Here is a 25,567-nt window from a genome sequence, read left to right as displayed (position 1 = left end):
TCAGAATTGAGATCTCTTAGGATTTATTTTGAATGAATGGTGAGGATTCAAACAAAAAATGAAGACTAAGATTCAATTTAGCTAAAATGGATAAGAAATGGGCTTCAACTTAGGCCTAATAATTAACAGAAAAGGCCTAGAAAATATGAAAAATGAAATGAGCCCAAAACAAAAGTTAGAAATGGGCTTGAAACAATTTTCTAGGTCTACAATAATTTACCAATTTTGATTTATTATTTTGGTGTTGATTAAATCTATTTTTTAGCTTCAAATTATTAAGTTTATTAATAAATTCAATACAAAGTGTCGCTTGATTTAAAGGTCATTTCTCTAGTGAGAAAATTTATAAAAATATAATTTTGTGCCAAAAAGAACTAATAGTCATTGTGGACTAATTTGTATCAATTAAATTTTGAATCCATTAGTTCATTATTTGAGTTTTAAATTATTTTTAAAAATTATTAGACTAGTTAAAGAATCTAACATATTAAGTCTTATTTATTTTTTAGTTTATTTGTCTTGTGAAAAAAATATATGGTTTCATATAAAAGAGAAACAATAGAGTCAATCTACACCAATTTTTGTCCATAAATTTACAGTATTAATTAGATTACTATTTGAATTTTAAGTTATTTTCTAAAATTACTAGATTCGTTAATAAGTCCAACATATTAAGTTTTATTTGATTTGAAATTTATTTACCTAATAAAAACAAAAATATGATTATAAGGAAAAAATTAGTCAAGTTATTCAAAATGAATTTTTGTCTATGACTTTCTAATATTATTGAGTTCTATGACTTTTTAGTGCTAATTAAGTTGGTTTTTGAGTTTGAGATTATTTTTAAAATTTAATAAATAGCTTAATGAAAAATTTTAGAAAAATTGAAAACAGATAACAATAACCAAACCATGCTATTAGAAAATTGTTTTTAAAAATATACTCTTATATTGAAAATATATATATATATATATATATATATATATATATATATATATATATATATATATATATTGTAAAAATTGTTTAAAAAAAATTGAGATAGCAAAAAGTTTTACGAGACTTTTAAAAGTATAAAATAAATCCATACTTTTTCTACTTCTACTTTTATATAAAAGGTTTTCATTTTAAAATTAAAAAATTAATTAAACAACTATTTTTGAGAATAGTTTTCTATTCTTCATAACTATTTTTTGTTCTTAAAAACATAAAACAATGAATTTTCAAAAAACATCTTTAAGTTATTTTTTATTGTTTTCACTTGTTTTTTGAATGTTATTTTAAAAAATAATTATATAAATATGTAAAATGATTAAAAATAAAGTACTAGATATAAAAATTATTTTTAAAACATATGTAAAAATATTAAAAACAGGTTAAAAATATTTTAGGATTACAAGCGAACTTTTATTCTATAAAATATTATAGAATAATTTTTAAAATTTGTTATTAAAAATTGTTTTTCAAAACTATTTTCGTAAACAGTTACCATACAGGTCCTAAATATGTCCTTTTTTTTTTTTTTTTTTCTTTTTACAACATTTTTTTCCTTTTTACAATAATGTGACAATAATCATTCTATTTTAAGTTAGGACTTGGTAAACAAAACTACTTTAAGAAAACCATATCACACAAATTTTTAAGTTTCGTGGTTTCTCAACATGATTTCAATCATTTGAAAATAAATATCAATTATTAAATATTAAATGAGTAAAAAATGTAAAATATTAACGCCTCGCATATATTCCATTTCCGTTGAAAAAGAATCCATCTATTTTTTCTTCTTTTTTCTATACTTTGATAAATACAAAATTTCATGAATACTCTATGAATCAAAATACAAAATTCCATTTTATTTATTCAATTGTTCACAAAAAAAAAAAAAAAACTCTTATTACTCAAAATATATAACTTGTATTTTATTTATAAATACAATGGAGAGGTATCATACCTCTCAAACGTCTCAAAACTTTACAAGTTTGTGGATTAGAAAACAAAAAAGGTGACAAAAATTTTGAATGCAGTTATGGAAAAGGCAGGAAACGAAGTTATATAATGAGAAGGTACAGAGGTGAATCAATGAGGAATGATTTCAATCTACACGATCGTCCTTGGAAGCGACTGACTGAGAAGAATCAATGAGGAATGATTTCAAGTGCTTGGCAAACTCCCTGGGCTTCTCCAAATTCACTGCATGGCCTGTGTTCTTTATTACTGCTAGCTTTGCATTCTCCCCCAAGTGCCTACTCCAACATTTCACATTTCACAATTCAAAACGGTGTCTTTGTAATTCAAACTAAAAGTAGGTGAAGTTTTTCTTCATTTACCTCTCTAATCTGTACGCCAATTCGATGGGGAATATTTGATCTTGGTCTCCCCATACTATTAGTGTTGGCTGCTTCATTAAGATTTATTAGAATGTATAAAATAAAAATTTTAAAAATGAAAACTAGGAATGAGTCCACTCCACTAGAATTTGTACATTTTCACACCCAACAATCAAGAAAAAGTCCATAATTCATGAGTTCATGGCAGTTGGATCATGTCCCTTCTAGTTGTTGAGGAGACGTCTACAAAAGAACACAACTACACCTCACTAACGTGAGAAAAAATGTTGGTACTAACGTTGTAAGTCTTAGGAAGAGTGGCGACTACGAGGTTAAACTGTGCCCTTACTTTTCATTTTTAGTGAAATTAGATAGTGCCACGGTATAAGATTTCAAACTTTCATACTTCTTTTGAACTTCCAAAATTGATTGGATATGATTTTTCAACTTCTGAATGCGATTCCTAATTGATTTGAATGTTTATTAAAAACTCCTCATGGTTGTAGGAAAGAAAAATTTATATAGATTAATTTAGAACTGACATATTATTGTTGGGCTGATAATGAAAGATTGATAGTTACCTGAGTTATCTTAGGAAGATTAATAAGCTTTCGATCTTTGAGTATCATCTGGAGCAGTTCTCTCTTCTCTTCCACATGATCCGTGCACATCACCTGTCCAAACGGAGAATATGTCACTGAACGTATCTACAAGAAAACAGTAACTTTCACCTTTTTATTGACTGAATTTGTAAGAAGAAAAAGCAATGGCTCTGGTGAAAAAGAGTGTTATTTTCTTTGTAAATATAGAAAATGAAAATCGCATGCAAAATATGCTTAAAATGGGTTATTTTAAAAATTTTAGAAGTTTAAGGGGAGCCATTTGGCTGTCTTTTCTTAAGCTTATTTTTAAAAACTATTTTTTATTCTTTAACTTAAAAATAATTTTTAAAAACAAGTTTTAGAAAACATGGTCAAATGAACTTTTTTTTTTAAGAAATATTTTAAAAACAATTTTTGATCAAATATGGTTTCAAAAATACTCTTAGCTTGAAAAGAAATATTTAAATATTTGATAAACTAAATCGTTAAATTGTTATAGACATGTATAATGATAAAAATAAACTTGAGAAAATCTGAGTTACATATCAATTAAACTCAATGTTACCCCATTTTCTTCAAAAATAATTTATTAAAATGGATAAAAAGATATCGTTTATAAATCTAACCTCCATTTTTTGTCTTAAAAAGTAATTTATTTTTTAACATAAATATCCCTCAACGTATTGATTATTTACCTTTGTTTCAAAACAAAAAATTATTTTTGTAAGAAAAAAAGGACATTTTTGTCCAAAAGGGGTATTTTACAATTAAAAAAAGTTTAGGATTAGATTTATAAAATGAGAATGATTTCATCCTTTTCAATCAATTTTTTTTTTTTTTTGCTTGGGTAAGAGAAACATCACACATATTAATATAAATGTTTAAAAGTTTCCCACATTTGACAAAATATTTTACATGTAATTACATAAAACAATCAAGACTAGGGATGTAGTTGAACCTAATCCAAAATTTTTCCAACTTCAGCCTAATTCAATAAATAAATTTGTTGCTCAAACTTTGTCTAAAAGTTGATATGTTAAAATTAGGTCTAGTCAACCCAGTCAAGTTACATAACTAACAAGTATGAAATTGACAATAATGAAAGTAAAATGGTACAACAGCACATAAGATAATGTCCTTCAACTATGCAAATTCTTCGTCTTCATTCACAATTTCCATTTAAAGATAATATACTCCTTAAAATGAAAAATAATAAGTTAAAAAAAAAAAAATCACTTTTTATAATTTTTTTCATTATTGCAAATATTAAGGAAACTGAATGAAGAAAAAGGAAATCTGGTCATGGGACACGCAATTGTGTGCAGAAAAATGAGTTCTCATGTGCATAAAATTGGGGGTCCTAAAAGGTCGGAAAATAGGCAATCGTTGTTTAGTATGAACTCAAAAAGGCCTGTGTGAGGGGACCTTGATTCAACATTCATTATCTATGCTTTATATTCTTGCATAAACTTATCCCTTCACTGCCAGTCATCACAGTCTTTTAACCTTGTCATTAGGAGTAGGAGTAACCTAGATTCATTAACATGAAACTTGAAACCAAAAGGCTAAACTCCATATAAATTGCTCTAGAACAAAGATAATCCAATTGAAGGACAACCCATCTTTCTCAAGATAAGGTATTAAGCCAATTTTATAATATCTTCAAACTATTAAGAGTATATCTAATAAACTTGCAATTATTAATCAAGTATTAATTTATAGCAATGATTTTAAACCTGACAAGAAATTCAATAATAATCTAAGTTTCTTTTTTTCCAAAACCAATAATCAATTTGGTTAACAGTGATAGGATTTTAACCACAACTTCAACTAGAATTTCAAATGAAACTTCAATCCTTTTAAAAAATAATGTTGTGGCTTGCCAATACTATGGAAAGTAAGTACATACTATATGTTAATGTTCTCATATTCATTTTCTATTTATAATGATGTTGCTATGACATATTACACCATCATGCATCCTTCTCTACTTGAGTTGGTTTCTAAATTCAACAATCTCATGCCATGTGACCTCAAACTTATTATTCTCTCTCTATATCAAGACTATGAAGGATCATAGGATATATATTTGGTGATGGTTCAAGTCTTACATGGGTTCCACCAATTTATCATCCCCTTTGGTAAATTTTCACTCTCAAATGTGTTGTGTATCCCATCGATGAAAAGAATTTTATTTTTATCCCAAAATTTGGTAAATCTAATAATTCTTCTATTGAATTCTTTGCTCATTTAATGTTGTAAAGGATTTAAGCATAGGGACTTTACTAAAACAAACTATTCTTCAAGTTTATGACCCTTTTGATCTTGCTTAATCTAACTTTTAAAAACCTATTCTTATTATATCTTTAAATAGGTTTCACATTTTGTTGATAACTAAACTGAATATATTTGTTTATTTCTTTTATGCTTTAAATAAGATGTTTTCATTTTTCATTTATTTATTTATTTTTACCACCTTTAATTTTGTTGTTGAGAATTTCTTCAAAACTAAAATGATGATTGTTTTTTTTTATGATGGTCATGAATATTGAGGTCTCAAAAGACTTTTTGCCAACTATTGTATTCAATACCTTCATATCCTTTCTCACATTTCTTAGTATAATGGTTTTGCTAAGAAACATATATGTGTTTTAAACTAGCTCAGTAGTTATCTATAATGTTTTTTTTTTTTTTTAGCCTCATGTTTTCCAAGTAGCTAATTATCCTATTAACTATCTACCCATTCTACTTCTCTCCAACACAAATTTTCTTTTGAATGTTATTTTTTTTAAGATGTCAAAAGCCTAATTATTATCCTGACAGTGATCTCCCTGACGTAGATTAACCCTATGTAGAGACAACATACAGATTGCATGGAGATTGATGAAATTTTGTAAGGATATTTTAAGTTAGGGTATTTTAGGGATTTTACATATGTAATTTGGTTACCTTAATTATGTTATATTTAAGGTAGGTGACAGGGAAACATTAGTGCAATTGAGAGAGATAGAGAAATGTAGAGAGCAAAACCTAGAGGATGAAGTGTTTGTGATTCTCTTGTGATCTCCATTTCATCATAGTGAAAATCTAAAATGACTGCAAGTGGACGTAGCTTTCACATTGAGAGTGAACCGCTATAAATCTTGTGTGTTCTTTTGTTTTAATTTTTTTTTATATTCATTTATTATCGCTTTTGGAAAATAGGATTAGGGTATTTTAATCCTAACAACTGGAATTAGTGCATTTAGTTGTGATTAAGAGCAATGGCTAGAGAAGTTGGTTTGACGGATGGATTTGGGAAGTTTGATTGTATAGATTTTGCTTCCTAGAGAATGCAAATCAAAGATTATCTATATGGTAAGAAGCTTCATCTACCATTTTTGAGAATGAAACTAGAAGGGATGTTAGATGGAGATTGGGGTCTCCTTGATAAATAGGTGTTGGGTATTATTCAATTAACATTATTAAAGAAGATTGCTCATAATGTAGTAAAGGATAAATCAACTATGGAATTGATGAAGGTATTGTCTGATATGTATGAGAAACCATCTGCGAATAATAAGGTATTTCTCATGAAGAAATTATTTCATTTAAAGATGGGAGAAGGTGCTTTAATGGCAACATATCTCAATAAGTTCAACATAATTATTAATCAATTGTCATTTGTTGAAATTGATTTCAATGATGAGGTTCATGTTTTAATTCTTTTGATGTCTCTACCAAATAGTTCTGAGCCCATGAGGGCAGTAATTAGTAACTCTAGAGGCAATTCCAAGTTGAATTTTAATGATGTTAGGAATCACATTTTTGTTTAGGTGGTTCATAAAATTGATTCGAGGTGAAACGTCAACATCAAGTTTTGCCATTAATCTCAAGAGTAAGGGTAGAGGGAATGACAAAAGTTCTAACCAGAATAAAGGTAGATCGAAGTCGAGGAATGGAAAAAGTAATTCTAGATCTGGGTAGAATGTGGAGTGTTGGAACTATGCGATCATAAGTCACATAAAGAGGCACTGTAGGGCACCGAAAAAAAGGACAACGAAATTCTCAAGGAAATCTTCATCTCATTCTCAACCATAGCCTTCCACTTTTTAAAGGTTTATAATGGGAGGAATGCATTAATGATAATTTTAAGTGGTATTGCACTAAGAATAGGATCAAGATGACAATAATTATTCTGAGAAAACCTCAACAAAATGGTGTGGCTAAAAGGATGAATAAGACCTTAAATTGCCTAAGACATTTTGAGTAGATGCATTTAACAACGCAACTTACTTGATCAATAAAGGTCCTTCAATTCCTTTGTATTGCAAAATACCTGAAAAGGTTTGGTGTGCCAAAAAATAAACCTTTCTTTTCGAAAGTGTTTAGTTGTCTTTCTTATGTTCACATTGATGTTATTGCTAGAAGAAAACTTGATCCGAAATCTAAGAAATGTTTCTTTATTGGTTAGATGGCACCGAGTTTGGTTATCATTTATGGGATGACCAAAATCAGAAGATCATCAAAAGTAGGGATGTTGATTGCTACTCAAAAAGTGCTCTTTTATAGCTTCTTATAAACTCTTTTAAACACTTTTGAGTAGTATTTATTACCTTTTAACTCAATTGGCACATTAAGGACCCTTGCAAGTATTACTAATCAGTTTTTGGCAAGTTTTGATGTTTTTGATAGCTTTTTTATCATTAAAACAAGCCAAGAATGAGGGAGAACTTGGTATAGTTCATGGCAAAGCAAGATTGAAGCTAAACTACATGAAGAATCCAAGTTTTGGGAGAGCTTCGAAGCCTTTGCCAAATCAATCAAGTATGCAAGGAAGAGAAGCAGAGAAAGAATCTAACACTGAAGAATTTCTCAACCCCTTGCGAAATTTTCTCAAGCCAAAAGGAATTTTCACAACCCCTTTTTAGCCTTGCGAAACAGAAGGAAATTTCACAACCCCGTTTCAATCTTGCAAAATTTTTGCAACCTTGCGAAATCTTCCTATAATCTTTAGATATTTTTGCATCGACTCCGTTAGATTTTTTTTACCTCAAGATATTTTATGTAATTATCTATTCTCTCATTGTAATCAGCTAAAGATCTTTTTAGATATTTAGGATATCTAATTGAGGGGTTAAAGATATCTTTCTATATGGTTATGTTTGGTTCTTGGAAAATACTAAGGAAAGAAAAAAAAATGCAAAGGAAAATGTTTTTTTTTTAATGTTTGGTTATCCTATGAAAAATATCAAAGAAAATCAAATATAATTAAAAATAATTAAAAATTTATGTATTTTTAAATTATTTAATCTTTATATTGATGAGTTAAAATAAATAAAATGATTTTGAAGTAACAAAAAAATAATTTATCAATTTTTAATCTATTTTTTATTTTCCTTCACTTTTTCTTTCCTTCTAGTTTTCCTTTGTATTTTATTTCCCTTAAATTTCCTGGGAACCAAACATAGCCTATATGTCTTAGCATATCTCTTTTTGTAATATCTATCATAGAATCTTGGAAGAAATTCTTGGTGATCGCTTGCACATTTTTAGTAAGAAATATACAGAGCTTTGCTTTGCCTTACCTACTCATTTTGATTGTATTTTCTTTCTAGCCAAACAACCTTTGAGGACGTTTTCTCAGAGGATGAGTGGCTAGTCTTTGTGTTTCTTGGACTAAAGGAAACTAGGTAAGGGACCCGGATACAAAAGTGGGAGCTTTCCTTGTTTCAGTTTTTAATGAAGAGAAGGCTGTGACCCGTTAATGGTTTTTATATTTTTGGTTAACTTAAAATCCTTTATAATCACCTGGGCCAACACTTGGTAAGCTTTTCAGACTCAATACATAGAGATCCACTAGTTATCTCTTGCAAGCCTCTAGGAGGTGGTTTAAATATAGGATTACCTAGAATAGCCAACGCTTGGTAAGCTTTCGGACTCCCTGGAGACATCCATTAGTTATCTCCTGCGAGCTTTTGAAGGGTAATCCAAGGTTAAGGATCACTTTGAATGGTAAATACTAGGTGAGAGGTACGAGCCATTGCAAGATGCATTAGTGAGAGGAATTTAGCGTTGAAACCATTAATGGGAAGCAGTTGTAACACACCGACTGGGAGGATAACTATAGGTTAAATCCCTAATGCAAGGAAAAGATCCAAAATCTCCCCTTTTGTATAAGGAACCTGAACCAAGTGACCTGAAACTCTAAGAAACCTTTTCTTTATAATTAATATCAGTTACTATTTTTGGTTAGCTTAAAACCAAACTTTTTTCAACCATCATTATGTTTTCTTTTAAAAGCTAACTTATAAAAGAAAAAACACTAATCCAATTCTTTAAACTAATATCATGTGTGAAATGAAAACTCATCCCTGTGGACGATCCTAGAACCACTATGCTATGCTAGCTATGCTACCCTAGTATATGGTGAATTAGGTTTATAAATTTTGTTGATAATTCCCGTTTGAGCACTGAATCAAAGGTACACCAATTGGGGACGAATCAGATGTGATATTCAATGAGCAAGTGCTCTATAAGGATAGGTTGTGCAAAGTTTTAAATAATGTAGATTTTGAAGTAAGGATGCCTGAGGTAGTTTTCTTGAAATTTTTTCTAGTGCATGATTTACTAGTGAATCTCCATGAAGTTCAAGAAACCACATCCCTAAAAGATCAAGAGAATGTAGCCCTAGAAGTAAATCAACCTACTCCCATGACTGAACCCAGCAAGATTTTCTAGAATTGTTAAGCCAACGTAAAGATATTCTCCTTCACTTAACTACATTTTTCTTACTGATAGAGGTGAACTAGAGAGTTATGAAGAAGCAATGTAAGTTGATGAATCAAACAAGTAGGAGTTAACCATGAGGGATAAGATGGATTCGTTGATATCTAATCAAACATGGTAGTTGTTAGAGCTACCAAAAGGAAAACACTTTATAGAATAAATGGGTATATCGGATAAAGGAAGAATATGATGGTAGCAAGACGTACAAAGTAAGGCCAGTAGTAAAAGGCTTTTAGAAAAAGGAAGGCATTGGTTACAAAGAGATTTTCTCTCTAGTGGTCAAAGTGACCACTATTAGAACAATACATGGGTTAGTGGCAAAAGAAGAACTACACTTACAACAAATGGATGTAAAAGCGACATTTTTTCATGGTGATTTAAAGGAAGAATTTGCATGCATCAGCCACAGGGGTTTTAAGTTCAAGGAAAAGAAAAAATTGTGTATAAACTACAAAAGAGTCTATATGGATTGAAACAGGCTCTAAGACAATGGTATATGAAGTTTGACAACTTTGTGAGCAGTAATGGTTTTTTAGGTGTTAGGGAAATCATTATTGTTATGTTAAGAGGTTTGATGGCTCATACATTATTTTATTACTATATGTTGATGATTTGTTGATTATGGGGGCTATAGCATACATGAGATAAAAAACTAAAAAGGAAAAAATTTATCAGAGGAGTTTGTAATGAAGTATTTGGGCTTTGTAAAATAAATCATTGGGATAAGGATAACTAGAGACAGGGAAGTCCTTAAGCTATCACAAGAAAAACATGTGAAAAAATTACTTAGCAAATTTAATAGGGCTCGAGTGATGCCTGTGAGTACCCCTTTGGTTAGTCACTTCTGACTATCCAAAGATTAGTCACCCTCAACTGAGCAGGAGCAGGTTTACATAGCCAAAGTGTCTTACGCCTCTACTATTGACAGTCTTATGTATGTCATGGTTTACATTAAATCGGATATAGCACATGTAGTGGAGGTGTGAGTGGATATATAAGTAATCTAAGAAAACAACATTAGGAGATAGTGAAGTGAATTCTCAGGTATTTTAGTGGTACTGTAGAGTCGACTTTGTATTTTAGGAAGTTAGATTTGGGCTTGCAAGGGTATGTAGACATTGATATGGCTAGTGATATAACATAGGATATGTTCATACTCTGGGTGGTACCGTAGTCAATTGAGTATCAAAGTTTTAGGAGATAGTTGCACTCTCTACTATTGAAGTAGAGTATGTTATAATAGAGGCTAGCAAAGAAATTATATGGTTGCAGTCTTTCTTAGAAGAATTTGGTCACAAGTATGAGCTAAGTGTGTTGCATTATGATAGTTAGAGTGTCATTTATTTGGAAAAGAATCCAATTTATCATACTAGGACAAAGCACATACAAGTTTGATATTACTTCATAAGATCAACTTTGGAAGATGGAGTTTTAGCACTCGAGAAAATTCAAGGGAATCGAAATCTAACTGATATGTTGACAAAGCCTATGACAATTGAGAAACTGGAGTTATGCGTAACTTTAGTTGGACTACTCTATTGAGGATTGAGAAGTCCTAACCATTGTAGGTGGAGATAGTTGATGATGGATTAGTCTCCAAGTGGGAAATTGTTAAGATGTGTGGAGCTTAATTATTATCCTAACAATGATTGTCCTGACACAAATTGACCCTATATAGAGATAGCATGTTAATTGACAAAATTTAATAAGGGTATTTAAGTTGGGGTCTTTTAGGGATTTTACACATGTAATTTAGTTACCTTAATTATGTTATGTTTAGGGTAGTCGACTAAGAGAGGTTGGTGCTATTAAGAGAGATGGAGAAATACAGAGAGTAAAACCTAGAGGGTGAGGCATTTATGATTCTCTTATAATCTCCATTTAATCATAGTGAAAATTTGCAATGGCTGTAAGTGAACGTAACTCTCACATTGAGAGTGAACCACTATAAATCTCGTATATTCTTATGTTTTAATTTTAAAATTTTTTTTAATATTCATTTATTGTCACTTTAAGAAAATAAGATTAAGGTGTTCTAATCCTAATATTTTCCATTCCTTGCCCAATTACTCCAAATTTCATTCTTTTAGGTGTTTTTATCTTCCTTGGATTAAACTTAATTTACACCATGCACAAGTTGGACTCTAGACCTAAACCATGAATTTTTTGGGGCTAATATCAACATTTAAGTTCTTAAATAGTATTGATGTCTTTTTCAATAGATTGTGTTTCTCATAATCTCAAATTTGTTTAACACGTGTGTTTCTCTTTATAACTTATTCACGTGTCTCTTGGTTTTCAACTTTTATAGTACATGTATGGTCCACATGTTCACCTTTTCCTGCCATACTTTAATATTTTCACACCTCAAACCAAATCTCCCTCTCATTCTCTTAATTTCCATTCTATGAGCGATTAACATGGTGATTCTTCATCTAATGAGCCATTGTCTACCCATTTTTCTTTTTCACTATCTTCATATTCCATACCTATTGTCCAACAATTAGCTTGAATACACACAATGGTAACCAAGTCGTAGAAGACTATTTTTATGTCTAAACAAGTATATTCAACAACTAAGCACCCCTTTCCAGATTTTGTTAAACCTAATTGTGCATCTCTAGCCATCATTAACCCTTAATGGTGTCAAGCTGTGATAAATGAAATTAATGCTTTCTCCAAAATGGAACTTGGGAACTAGCTCCATCATATCCTTCTTATAACATATCGGATGCAAATGAATGTGTTCTATTAAAAGAAATTCAAATGGGAGTGTTACCATGCATGAAGCGTTTTTTTTTTTTCCGGTTCCCAAAGGCTTCACTATTATTCTTACATGGATTATCAAGAAGCAGTCAAACTAGTTGCTAAGCCAACCACTGCTAGAACCCACACCATTGGGGATTGATTTTTTACTAAAATATTATTTATTGCATTTTCTTCTCTCTCTCTTTTGAAGATAATAACAAATTTATATTTATAATAAACAAATTATACTTGTACATATGACTTCAATTCATATTAGACTAGGAGTTCAACTTAACATAAGAAACCTAAATAAATGATAACTCCTAATTTTTCTCAAATTCCTAAAATTCTCCTTATTTGACTTTAAGTTGGATTATAATTTCAATAGCCTTGCTTAATCCGAACTTTAAAGTCAATCACACCAAGCATTATCTTTAACTTGTCAAACATGTCTCTCTTTAGTAGCTTTGTAAAAATACATGGAATTTGATATTATGATCTACATAACTTGAGCTTAATCTCATCATTTTTCACGAGTTCCCTAATATAATGACTTACGCGTTTGTTTCTACCATGAAACATTGCATTATTTGTTAATGCAATAACAAACTTATCATCACAAAAAATCTTTGTAGGGCCTTTTTGTTCAAGCTTTAACTCACTAAGCATTTTACCAAACCAAACTACTTGACATGTTGCGGAAGCAACTGTCATATATTTAGCTTCAACAGTTGATAATGCTATAATTTGTTACTTCTTTGACGACCATGAGATTAATTTTGTTCCAATATTAAATTAAAAAATAAAAACATACCCAACATTACTCTTTCTTGTGTTTAAATCACCTACCTATGTATAGCCCACTAAACTGAAGTTGCTAGAGTAGAAGTGGAAAATTTCATGATCATGAATACCATTTATATACCTCAAAATTCGTTTTGTTACTTGCAAGTGTGACTAATATGGTTTTTTCCATAAATTAACTAATAATTGCTACTCCATAAGCAATATTTGGTATATTAGAAGTCAAATAACGAAGACTTTCTACTATGCCCTTAAAATATGTGGAATTTACTAATTCTCCAATGACTTTTTTTTTATCTCTAGTCACTTGGAATAGAAGTATGAGTTATTGATGATGATTCCACCTTAAATTGATTTAGAATGTATATAGCATATTTCTTTTGTGAGATGAAGATATCATCATCCATTTTTTGGACTTCAATTCCAAGAAAAATATGTCATTAATCCCAAATCCATCATCTTAAATTGTTGTATCATTGCTTCCTTAAAATTTTCAAACATTTGTTGACAATTTCCTATAAAAATTAAATCATCTACATAGAGGCATACAAAAACTACACCACCATTAAAATTTGACTTGATGTAAAATGTGTGCTAAAAATGATAGTTTTGAAATCCATGTTGTAATGAATAAGCAGCAATCCACGTGTACCAAACACGTGGTGTCTGCTTTAATCCATACAATTCTTTTAAGTTCATAAACTTGTCTCTCTTGCCTTTCCTTTGGTGGTTGTTCAACAAAACCCTCTTCTTTAAGTACACCATTTAAAAGAACTAACTTCACATCCACTTGGTAAACTTTTCACCTTTTTGAGTAGTAAATGCAATTCTCATGTGAATGGTATCTAGCCTAGAAATTGGTATAAAAACTTTAAAATAATAAATGTTGGCTTTTGTTTGTAGCCTTTTGTCACCAATCTTACCTTAAATCGATCAACTTTACTATTAAGTTTATACTATGTCTTATATATATATTTAACACCTATAAGCTTCTTTCTAACTGGTAAAGTAGTTATTTCCCATTTATTGTTCTTCTATATTGATTAAATTTCTTCATTCATTTCAGATCACAATATGCAAATACACTTAAATAAAAACTCCTTTTTCCTTACTTTATTTTTATCCTTGTCAAACTCTCATTCTTTAGGAATTGAACATCTCTACTCATAATCAACTATCCTATTTCTAGATTATATAGTTTGTAACCTTTAGTACATCATTGTAGCTAATGAAAATACACTTCTCATTTTTATCATCAAACTTTTTCTTATGCTCTTTGGTATATGGGAATATGAAATACACCCAAAGACTCATAAAAGGAAAACTTCTTGCTTATGACTAATTCAAGCTTCCTTAAGTATTCTTCCAAAGACTACTTTAGTAGGACACCTATTCAAGAAGAACACCGCATATGTAATAGCTTCTGCCCAAAATACTTTAGAAAATGACTTGGCCCTCCGTATGCTTTTTGTCATCTCCATAGTGGTTTTGTTCTTCCTTTGAACTATACCATTTGCTTATGCATGTTTATAGCTACTTGTCAACTATCATTGAATACCCCGACTTTTGCAATAATTATAAAATCCATTGAAAGTTAATTCTCCTCCTCTTTTATATCTCAATATCTTAATATTACAACTACTTTGTCTTTTAACAAGAATTTTGAATTCTTTAAACTTGTTAAACGCCTTAAAATTTTCTTTTAACAAATAAATCCAAGTTTTTTTCACATAAAATCATCTATAAAAGTCAAAATATATTTTTAGTGACCAAGAGATTTTACCTCTCTAGGATCACATATATTTGTATTCATGAACTCTAATGGTTGCTTAGCGCTTCTAGATCTTCCAATTTGAAAAGAATTCTTATGTTGTTTCCCAATGAGACATTGATTATCAATCATTAGTAATCCTATTACCATTTTCTTCAACACCAACAACTTCAACCCATGCGAATTGAGATAATTAAAACAAATATGTCAAAGCCAAATGTTATCTTCCATTGTTACCTTCAAACCAAATAAAGTTTTTATTTGAAGAAAAATAGGAAAAATTCTTTTTTTGTCATCTTCTTTGTCTTCTTATTTTTATCATTAAGGATGAAAACTCCATTAGAAATATTAATGCTAGGCCCATTTTCTATTAATTGTCACGTGCTCAATAAATTCCAAAAAAAAAAAAAACTTGGAACAAAAAAATTATTTTCCATAATAACATTAGTACTATCTTTAGAACATATTCTAACATTACCTTTGTGCATGATCAAGACTTTGGATTTGTTTCCAAAATTAACTTTGCCTCTAACTTATTCATCTAATTGTGAAAACAAATTTTTCCTACCTCACATGTGATTGTTGCATCTTATATTAAGGTACTAAACATCTTTGTTTCTAAATTTGATGTTGCTACATTAAAGGCTAGTACCAAATTCAACTTTTTCTTAGTTGTGTTTGCCTACTCTACTTGTTCATACTACAATTTCGTTCAACATTTTGGCTTATAGTGTCCATATCTTTTGCATTTGAAACATTTTATACATGACTTGTCTTTAGGTCTACGAGTGTTGGTCCTTCCTTTCGAACAATTTATGTCACAATCTCCATTTCTATTTGTTGAACTTGTTGTGTCCTCCTCTACCCTTGCCTCGACCACGACCTCTACCACCATGTTAGCCATCACAACCTCTTATAAATGCTCTACTTTGCAATGCTTGCTACTTAGTACAGTTGATTATTTGATTTATTGTTATTCATTCAATCACAATGAACTCACATTCTCCTCAAATATGAGAGTGAATATATCTTTACTGTTTTCAATTGTTGCAAAAACATAGTCGAATTTTGTACTTAAAGATCACATAACTTTCTCTATTATTCATTGATAATCAAACTTCTCACCATTATCCCACATCTGGTTTATAATGATTGGTACTCGATCAAAATAATTTGAGATTTATTCAGAGTCATTCATGTAGGGAGATTCGATTCATCTATTAATGTTTGCAACTTCACTTGCCTAACATGACTATCACCTTCATATAATTTTTTTAGAGTAACCGATGTCTCCTTTATTGTTCTTGTCTCTAAGATTTTCTTAAATATGGATTCATTTACTACTTGGAATATTACATAGAGCACCTTCTAATATTTCTTTTAAAAATCTTTTAATAAATATTTCTACTCCTTTGATAATGCCTCGAAGTTTTTGAATCAATTGCTTCAATGTAACAATTGTTCACTATGAGTGCATTTGGTAGTGATTTTAAGAATTGTTTCTACTCTTTCTAATACTTGAAAGATAAAAAATTTCAATGTTAGAAAGGTTATGTATAAACACTTCCTAGATCACTACCAAATGCACTCTAAATCTCATAAAATCCTAAGATTTAAATTAAACATGCATCTAAATTCCCCAATTATCAAAATACTAATGAATTTTGGGAGTTGAGGATGAATTGAGTTATTATTAGTAGTCATAATTTCACCAACAAAATTGTAACTTTCTTGTTATTTTACACATTCCTAGGTTTTATAACTCTGATTTGGCCTTTCACTTTCCCTAATCTTCTAGCTTTGATATTGCTTGTTGGAACCCACACAATTATTAATATTTATACTAAAGTATTATTTATTGCACTCTATTCTTTTCAATGTAATAACAGACCTACATTTTTAATAAACTAATCATACTTGCACTATGACTTCAATTCATATTAGACTAGGAGTCCTAATTAATATAAGAAACCTAAATAAATAACAATTTCTACTATTTCTAAAATTCATCTAATTTGACTTTAAGTTGAATTATAATTTCAACGGTATTACATCTTGCTCTTACCTTTGTGGAAAATTTGACTTGAGATGAACAATGCAATTTTGCTTGCAACTCCTTCCAATTAAGTTTTTTTATGAAACAACGTCCTAATTCATTGATCAATCTCATCCTACTCATGTTATCATCCTAGAAAATCCACCTATGGTCTCAAGCAAGAACCTAGGACTACTACATTGCGCTTAAATAATTATTGCCTTCTTGGTTACTCATGGATTTATTAATCCAAAAACCAATATTTAGTATTGATTTGGATTTATTTTTTATTTATTTATTTTTAAAATAAAAAATAATAGTAACTTTTATGAAAGATACAAAACATTTTAAAGACTTACATTGAAAAAATAATGATTTTAAAAGCAATTTAAAAAAATCGAAGTATTAAAAATTTAATTGTATAAAATTTTAAAATTTTTAAAAATCAAAGTTGTCACCTTTTATACAAAATTTATTTATTTTTAAAAATAAAAATAAAAAATAAAAAAATGTTTACAAAGGACACTTATTTATCAAGGTGCATAATTGTATCCCGCTTTATTTTTTAGTCATATACACTTAATTTAATCATGGCAAGGAACATTGATAGTCCTAAATATGTCACATCAATTATTTTCTAAATAATTGTATTATATTCTTTTGTTAAAATTAGTTACATCTTATATATGTTTGTTTCTCTTAAATTTTACATAAATAAAATGTATTGATTAGAATAATTTTAATTACGTGCAAGCTCCTATAGGATATAACAAACTAATACTACAATTAAATATTTATAAAATCATTTTAGCATGCACAAAAATAGAGGTATTAATAGTCAATATTTGTTAACTCTCTAGGAATCTTTATTTTCTCACCACATTAGTTAATATTTCTTATTTCTCACAAAATAAAAATAAATTAAATATCTACCACTGAATGCATCATAAAGCCATTTCAACTAATATATTTATAAAATAAAATTTTCTTTTATTTTTCCTTTTTAAAATTTTAAGAGTATTTATAAATGGTCTGTTATGCTAAAGCAAATTATACTATAACCAATAAGTGTCAATTTTGCTCTACCTATTAATGTTTTTATTTATATTATTCATAACTATATCTTCATTTTCTTTGGTATTTTAAGTAAGAGGGATCATAGCTAAGATAAATATTTTAGTTTCTTGTTAGACCAACATGACATTGAACCATATTTTTTCATAGATCCTCCATCAATTTTTGAAAGGGCTTTGGTACCCTTACTTATGTTAAAAAAATAAGGCAATTTCATTAGATTAAAAAAACATCAACATTTAAATCCTTCATTGTCTATTAGTAATAATAGCAATGAGGCAAGTTTTTTCAAAATATCACCCTACATTGCCCCTAAAGGGATGAGTTTGAAATTAAAATAAATAGGTTATGAATGGGTTTAGGATTTTTTTTTTAAAACCTAAGATGAATTCGGAGTGGGTTTGGGTATTACCTTATATGACCTTGTCATGAACTGTCTCAATTATATATATAACTAATTTTTAAAAAATAATTTTAAAATCTACTTTTAAATAAAATAAGCTATAAAAATTATAATATTTTATTTATTTTTAAAATATATTTATTTTTAATGTAATTCAAATTTATTTTTTTTAAAGAAGATTAATAGGTCGAGACAAGGTGGGTATGAGAATTCTCGTACTTAGTCCCCACATCTCATCCCTTTTTTTTTTTTTTTTAGGGTGGGGATGGGAATTACCTTACGTAAACGGGATGGGGTGACCTATCTTGTTGCTATTCATATCTATCACAATTAGCATATGAATTGAAGGTGTATTATGTGCTTCTTTTTGGACGGTTTATTAGATTCTCCCAAAGAAATGAGTTGTATCCTAAATTTTGGCATCACAGAAATTCTCATAACTCTAAAAGATTTTTCATATATCCAATTTTAAAAAATGTGTCTTAGAAAAGTAAAGAAACTAAGAGAAGATTTTATTTGAATTGATTATTGTATGATCAACATGTATATACATCAAATGTCCTAACAATCTTTCTAACAACATCTAAGATAAGAAAATCATATTATGACCCTTGAATTCCATACAACTCCAGTATAACTAATAAAAAACTAGAATCCCAAATACTATATGTTGAACCTCTACCATCAAGATCCTTTCAACAACCTTGCAATGAGCTTCTAAAGGATTAAACTTCAATTAACAAACCTTATTTACACTGTAAGAGATTTCAGGCCTAGTTGTTGTCACATCCTACAATGCACTGACAACTAATATGTACAATTTGGGATCTATAACAAGAGCACTGCAAGGTGGAAATCAAAGAACAAAACTGATTAGGGGAATATGAAACAAGACCTAAGAGTTTGGAGAGGAAAATTACAGTTATGGAGGTGAGATAATCAAGGTGAACAAGAAATCAAAATGTCTAATTTAAGGAGGGATATTGAGGATCTAGACTTAGTGATGGCGAAAAAAAAAAAAAAGAACGGGAGGAGACGGTAAAGTTCTTATATCATCTTTAAAAAGTAAAGTAACATGGAGGAGATTCAATCCAAATTGATGATTTTATTAACGTCCTCCCCTGTTGGTACACTCAACATATATATAGAAGGTATCCTAAGTTTTAACCAAATAGTATGACACCTAGATTTCAGACAACATAGTATATAACTAATGTAAAACCACAACACAAAACAAACTATATTATAATGAGAAGTAATTTGGAAACAATTAGTCTAGGAAAACTGTAAGAACAGAGGCATATGTTGAGGGGACTTACATCTATAAAATCAGTGAGGAAATAGTTGGGCACGCCCTTAACTGGCTTGACAAAGGAAAGCTTCATCAGTTCCCTGAGCTTCTCGGGCGTCTGAGGCATCAGAGTGCTGGCAGCTTCCTCCAAATCTGAAACCGCAAACAAACTCTGCTCCATATCCTTCTCCTCCAAGCATACGCCAGTGCAGCACAGCACCAACCTCTCCATAGCCTCCGGGAACTGCACCGCCATGTTGTACCCCACAAAACCACCATAACTCACCCCAACCAAGTTCATTTTCCTCACCCCATGTGCCTCCATCATCTTCATCACGCACTCAGCTTGGAACGCCTCCGTACGCTCCGGCCTTGTCGTGAAGGAGCTTCCAAAGAAGAGCAGGTCCGGAACATAAATGTTGAAGCGCTGGATGAAGTGTCTTAGAAGGTAGCCATACTGCCACATTGCATTGGCTCCAAAGCCGTGGACAAGGACAAGGTTGGGTTTGGTTTGCCTATGACATTTTGGCACCCAACAATGCATCACTGTCCCCTCCCCAAGATCGGTTAACACTGACCTGAGGCCAGCGCTTGTGAAAGAGTATCGGTACCACCAGTCTCTGGATGCTGCAAAGCTGAAGCATTTTGCCATCTTTTCCAAAGGTACCCTCTATATTTTATGATATATGATATATACTCTTTTTCTTGTTCAATGCTTCTGGAAATTTTGGCTAGAGTATGACCAATGTGTCAAACCTGAAGATACAGACTTCACGTTACAATGAAAGAAGATACGCAGCTGAGAAACAATGGAGGGTTCATTCATGAAGGACCCTCCCCTCTCAACAAACTCAGAAAGGGAGTGTTGAATTGTATATAGAGAATGGATAATAAAAAGAATGGAATGGTGGTGGTAGTTGCTCTTGAAATGGCCAAAGGGCCAACAAACTGTTAACATCAATCGTGACTTTCGGCATATCATCAGCAAGAAGAGCTTTGAAGAGAAATGAAACACAAAATTAGGGTGCCATAATATTCGGAAGCTAAGCTCGCTCATTGTTCACCATTTGGTTCCATATTTAGTATTTATTTGGGACGTCTCTATATCCTTACCTAAATCCTTCAAATTAAAGTGAGGTGGTTAATAAGGTACTTGCATTTTTTTATTGGAAAATTATAACACATCGTAAGTAAGGAAGTAATTAACAAAACCGTAGTTTTAGCCAAGTAGGAAAGCAACCACAACAAAAAATTGCTTAACTAATATCTTCTCTCTTACAAAGATGATTTTAGGATAAGACAATTGAAAGAAAAATTTCACAAAAATCACCTCTTGGAGAGACTATTTCGGGCCAAAACAAAAAAACTTTGCTTAACCGAAAACCATCTCTTGAAGACGCATTCTCTTTTTGAAGCTTGCTTAACTAGTATCGTCTCTTGAAAAGATAATCTCTTTTAAAACGTAATTCAAAAGGTATTTTCTTCCCAAAAAAATAAATAAACAAATAAAATTCTCTTCAAATTCATTTTGTTAAAAATATTTTTAATAATAAAATTAATATTTTTAACTTATAATATATTTTTATAATAACAAAATTATTTAAAAGATATATGTATATTATAAAATAAATTAATTAATATAATTTTTACCACCTTCTAGAGACTTCTAGAAGCTAGTTGGAGAGAGCGAGTTGTCAAGAGAGTAAGTGGGAGTAAGAGTGGCTTTTAGGGAGCAATAGAGATATTCTCTACAAGGGAGACACGTGGCAGGTTGCTTGGAGGTTGTTTTTGGTAGAGAACTCTTTCAGGGTTGGTGTTTGTTTTGAGGGGTAGGGGAAAAGAGTCTTGGGGAAGAAAAAACAAGTAAAGAAGAGAGCAGACTAGAGGGGAGAAAAGGGGAGCTTGTTGGTGGTTTTGGGGAAGAAAAGTGAGCTAGAAGCCTAGAAAATCTCGCTAGATAAGAGCATCTTCAGGTATTGATGTTGTCACGACCCAAATTCTGAGCAACCCAAATTTGATCCATGACCCCAAGTCAAAGGTTTGATCTTAAGGGTTTCTCCTAGTCCGAGTAGGCAGTTGACCAAAACACCCTGGAAAAATTTTTTTTTTAGAAATAAATCACAATAAAACTCCCTTCAACTAACATTCCAATTCACTAAGATCAAAACCAATACTCAAGAGCAACATGAGAAAATAAAAACCATCAAGGTCTCTAATCCCAGTCTGAAATAAAAGTCCATAGTTTGAGCAAGTTAATCAAAATAAAGTCCAAATACAAATATAGAGTTTAACAGTCTACTAGTACAAGCTCCAAAATAATCTAACACAATAAAATATGCTAAAGCCCTCTAAGCTGCTCCAAAATCTCTTAGGGCATTTTGAAGCCCTTCCTACTCTAACTATTGATCCTTAGTAGCCAAATCTGCATCTAAAAAGTTTCAAGAAAGAAGGGGTGAGCATTTCCACATTGCTCAGTAGGGTACCTTACACTCACAGGGATTAATTGGTATTACTAAGGTTCAAGGATACACAAAATAAAATATTCAACTATAAAATAAACAATCCAAACATTTTATTTGATCTGATGATATCACTTTAACAATTCTCAATAATTAAATAAAATGCATGTAAGGATATGACACACAGTCATACAATGCACTGTCGTTCTCACGCTTTCACCGAAGGATACATGTCCGTACCCAAATACACTCCCCATTCAAAGTCTTCCCATGGTACATTTCTGGGTCTTTCACTCTAACGATCTCACTCCCTTCTTAATTAGTCTCTCACAGGCCTTTACTTCTCATCATCATTTTATTTTCTTTTTCCATTTCATGTAAACTTTCAATAATTTTCATTTTTCTTCCACTCAACCATGATGCATATGAAATGCAATAATTTCGTATATCATTATCCACAATTTTTCCAAGACAATTTTTATTAAATCCAACCTAATAATTTCTCCATCATTATATCTCCCCAAATATCAAAGAAAATTCCCAATAATACAAATATCAACAAAACATAATTTATACCCTAGTTTTATTTATTCCCAACAATCTCAATATTTTTTAACATCCAATACAATTATTTTCCACATTTAAATCACCAAAAAATCAAAGAAAATTCTCAATAATACAAATATCAACAAAACACCATTTATACCCAAATTTTATTTATTTCCAACAATCTCAATAATTTTAATCACTCAACACACAATTTTCCCACAATTAAATAATCTCAACATCACCAAAAATTTCAAAGAAAATTTTGTAAATCACCAAATAATTTTTTTCATATCAACAATCACATTCAAATACCACAAATACTACCTATTTATCTCTCAATAACAATTCTATAATTTTTTTCCAAAAAAAAAAGACATTAAATAGAATTTTTAGGGTTAAATCACCCTATCACATATCGGAAAATCTGACCATTGAAATCAAAATCTTACATCATACGAATATTCCTCATATTGAGTAGAATATTATCCTAAAAAAATCACGTGAAACGAAGGTCATTTGATCATTGAAATGATCGACCGAAGGCAAACCGAACTTCCCACACACAGTCGACCAAGCTCTCACCTTTCTATAAGTTTTTCTTTTCTTTCCCTTTCTATTTCTTTTCTTTTCTTTAAAAGCAAGAGGCCAAAATGTGGCCTGCACGTGCAGGCACTTAAAACTTATATTTTAATTCTTTTCTTTCTCAATTCATTTCATTTCCTTATTTCATTTCATCCATTTTTAAAACTACACTATACTAAATAAATTCTCAAACACCAACAAAAATATTTTAATTTTCTATAATTTATTATTAATTTTATATTAGTTATTTTTTCTTTAATTATTTATTTTTTCATGTTTCGATTTTTGTTTCTGTTTTGTTTTTGTGTTTCGCTAAACTTCGATTTCTACAATCCTAAGAAATTTCCGACTATCAAGATGACATGGTGCAAAAATTGAACTCACTTAGTTGACCACTAAAATCCTTCAAATTCAACCAATCCAAATTTGACGCATGTTCTCAATTTGCCTTTTCTGACTTTTCAACTATCACCAATTAGAAGAGTTTTCAAACTTGAAATTCCAACATGGCCTAAAATATTAGGTTTTTACAGATGTCATGTTTCACAATTCTTCTTCATTATCACATAGATTTTCCTCATTTCTTGTGGTTTTTCTGCGTATTGTTTCTTTGGTTTGGGTATGGATATCGGGTCATACATATGCCTTTGGTTAAGTTCTAAGTTGTCCATTGGATTCTGGTATTGTTGATTCATCTTTTGTGCATAAGGCTCTGTTTGTTGGTAGCTTGTCTTTGTTGTGGTTTCAGCTTTGAGCTTGATGTTTGAAAATTAAGCCTCTATTATTGTTTAAGCCCACTCAAACTCTCCATCTGCTCTTTATTAGCACATGGATAACCCATGAAATGGTGCTTGGTTTGAAGAGCTTGCTTGTTTGCTAATTCATTTTTGTTGATCATTTCTATGTTTATTTATTTATTTTTGTTAACCTCTCTATTTTCTAGAGTTATACTTGGTGTTGTTGCTCTACTGGAGACTAAGGTTCGAGTAGTGAGATTTGAGAAACTGAAAAAATGACTAGGAGATTGATGGAAATGGAGGTGAAAAAATATCACTTACAACATACTAAGAAGGTTATTTGAGCACTTGGTGATTACATGGATATGAGGGTTGTTGGGAACCTTGGATTACTCCATTCCCATGCCCTGGATCATGTAAGGTGCATACAAATCTATCCTAGGCACCCTAAATCTATCATAGTGGATAAACAGGTATTCAAAAACAATATGGATACCATAGAAAACATAGATCTAGAGAATAAAGTCACATACCTTTGGTCTGGATGTTCCCGGATCAATTCCAATCAATGTAGATAACTTCAAAGTCATAATGGATCTCGTAAACATCATGATCTTCTACCCGATGACTCTTTCTTGTCTCTAGGCACTAAGATGGTGGAGAGCTCAAGGGTAGAGGTTAGGGTTCTTTCTCTAGACTGAAGGGGAGAATGGTAAGACTTGGAAAACCTAACCCCTAAAGGAGTATTTATAGGCTTCCTATTGGGCTTAAGTCACTTAAGCCCACCATGGGCTTGGGTCAGTTAATATCGCCTAAAAAGGTCGCTAATTGATTAATTAACCATACAAGGCCCAATTAATCAATTAGCCCAATTCAAAGATACCACTCACTTATCCCTGTGCAACCTTACGTAATTACCAAAACTCCCTTATGCACAAAAGTGAGCTAAAAACTCATCCAACCCTCATAAGTCATGCCAACAAGGAATGTGAGCTAGAGTGGGGACCGTTAGGACTCATAGGAGTATTAGCTCCCTTAGAATCAAATTATGAAATTAACTCAACATCCCACTACAAAGAGTTAACTACACTCCAATACCCTATGTATATTACAACGAGACACCAAGTGCTCAAGTCCATGACCTAATATCCACTACATGTAGACTCCCTATGAACTAGTGTTTGTAATCTAACAAGGTAGTGCTATCACCTATCAAGATTACCTCTCAAATCCTTGAGTTACAAATCTCACTTATTATGTGATCAAATGACATACTCTAGCTCTAATGAGCATATGTCAAATTCCACTAAAGGAATTATTGTGGCCACATATTTCATGATCACGTGTCCTTTGGATCACCCAAGTTGACACACTATCTTAATCTTATGAGATATCATGATGTCTTTATTAAGATTAC

At 30.7% G+C, this 25,567-nt stretch overlaps 1 protein-coding gene across 1 annotated transcript; it reads right to left on the bottom strand.

Moving 5' to 3' along the window:
- Positions 1 to 1,896: 1,896 nt before the first annotated feature.
- LOC117927241 (monoacylglycerol lipase ABHD6) lies at positions 1,897 to 20,687 on the bottom strand. The gene is made up of 4 exons (XM_034846693.1): positions 19,852 to 20,687; positions 2,909 to 3,001; positions 2,328 to 2,395; positions 1,897 to 2,243 (listed from the first exon to the last, which is right to left on the bottom strand). Exons 1-4 carry the CDS (start codon positions 20,473 to 20,475, stop codon positions 2,093 to 2,095), a joined length of 936 nt encoding a protein of 311 aa, XP_034702584.1. The 5' UTR covers positions 20,476 to 20,687; the 3' UTR covers positions 1,897 to 2,092.
- Positions 20,688 to 25,567: the final 4,880 nt, after the last annotated feature.

This window comes from Vitis riparia, chromosome 12 (genome assembly GCF_004353265.1).
Source record: "Vitis riparia cultivar Riparia Gloire de Montpellier isolate 1030 chromosome 12, EGFV_Vit.rip_1.0, whole genome shotgun sequence".
NCBI lineage: Eukaryota > Viridiplantae > Streptophyta > Magnoliopsida > Vitales > Vitaceae > Vitis > Vitis riparia.
The sequence above is the reverse complement of the archived record's forward strand: the minus strand, read 5'-3'. Positions and strand labels throughout refer to the sequence as shown.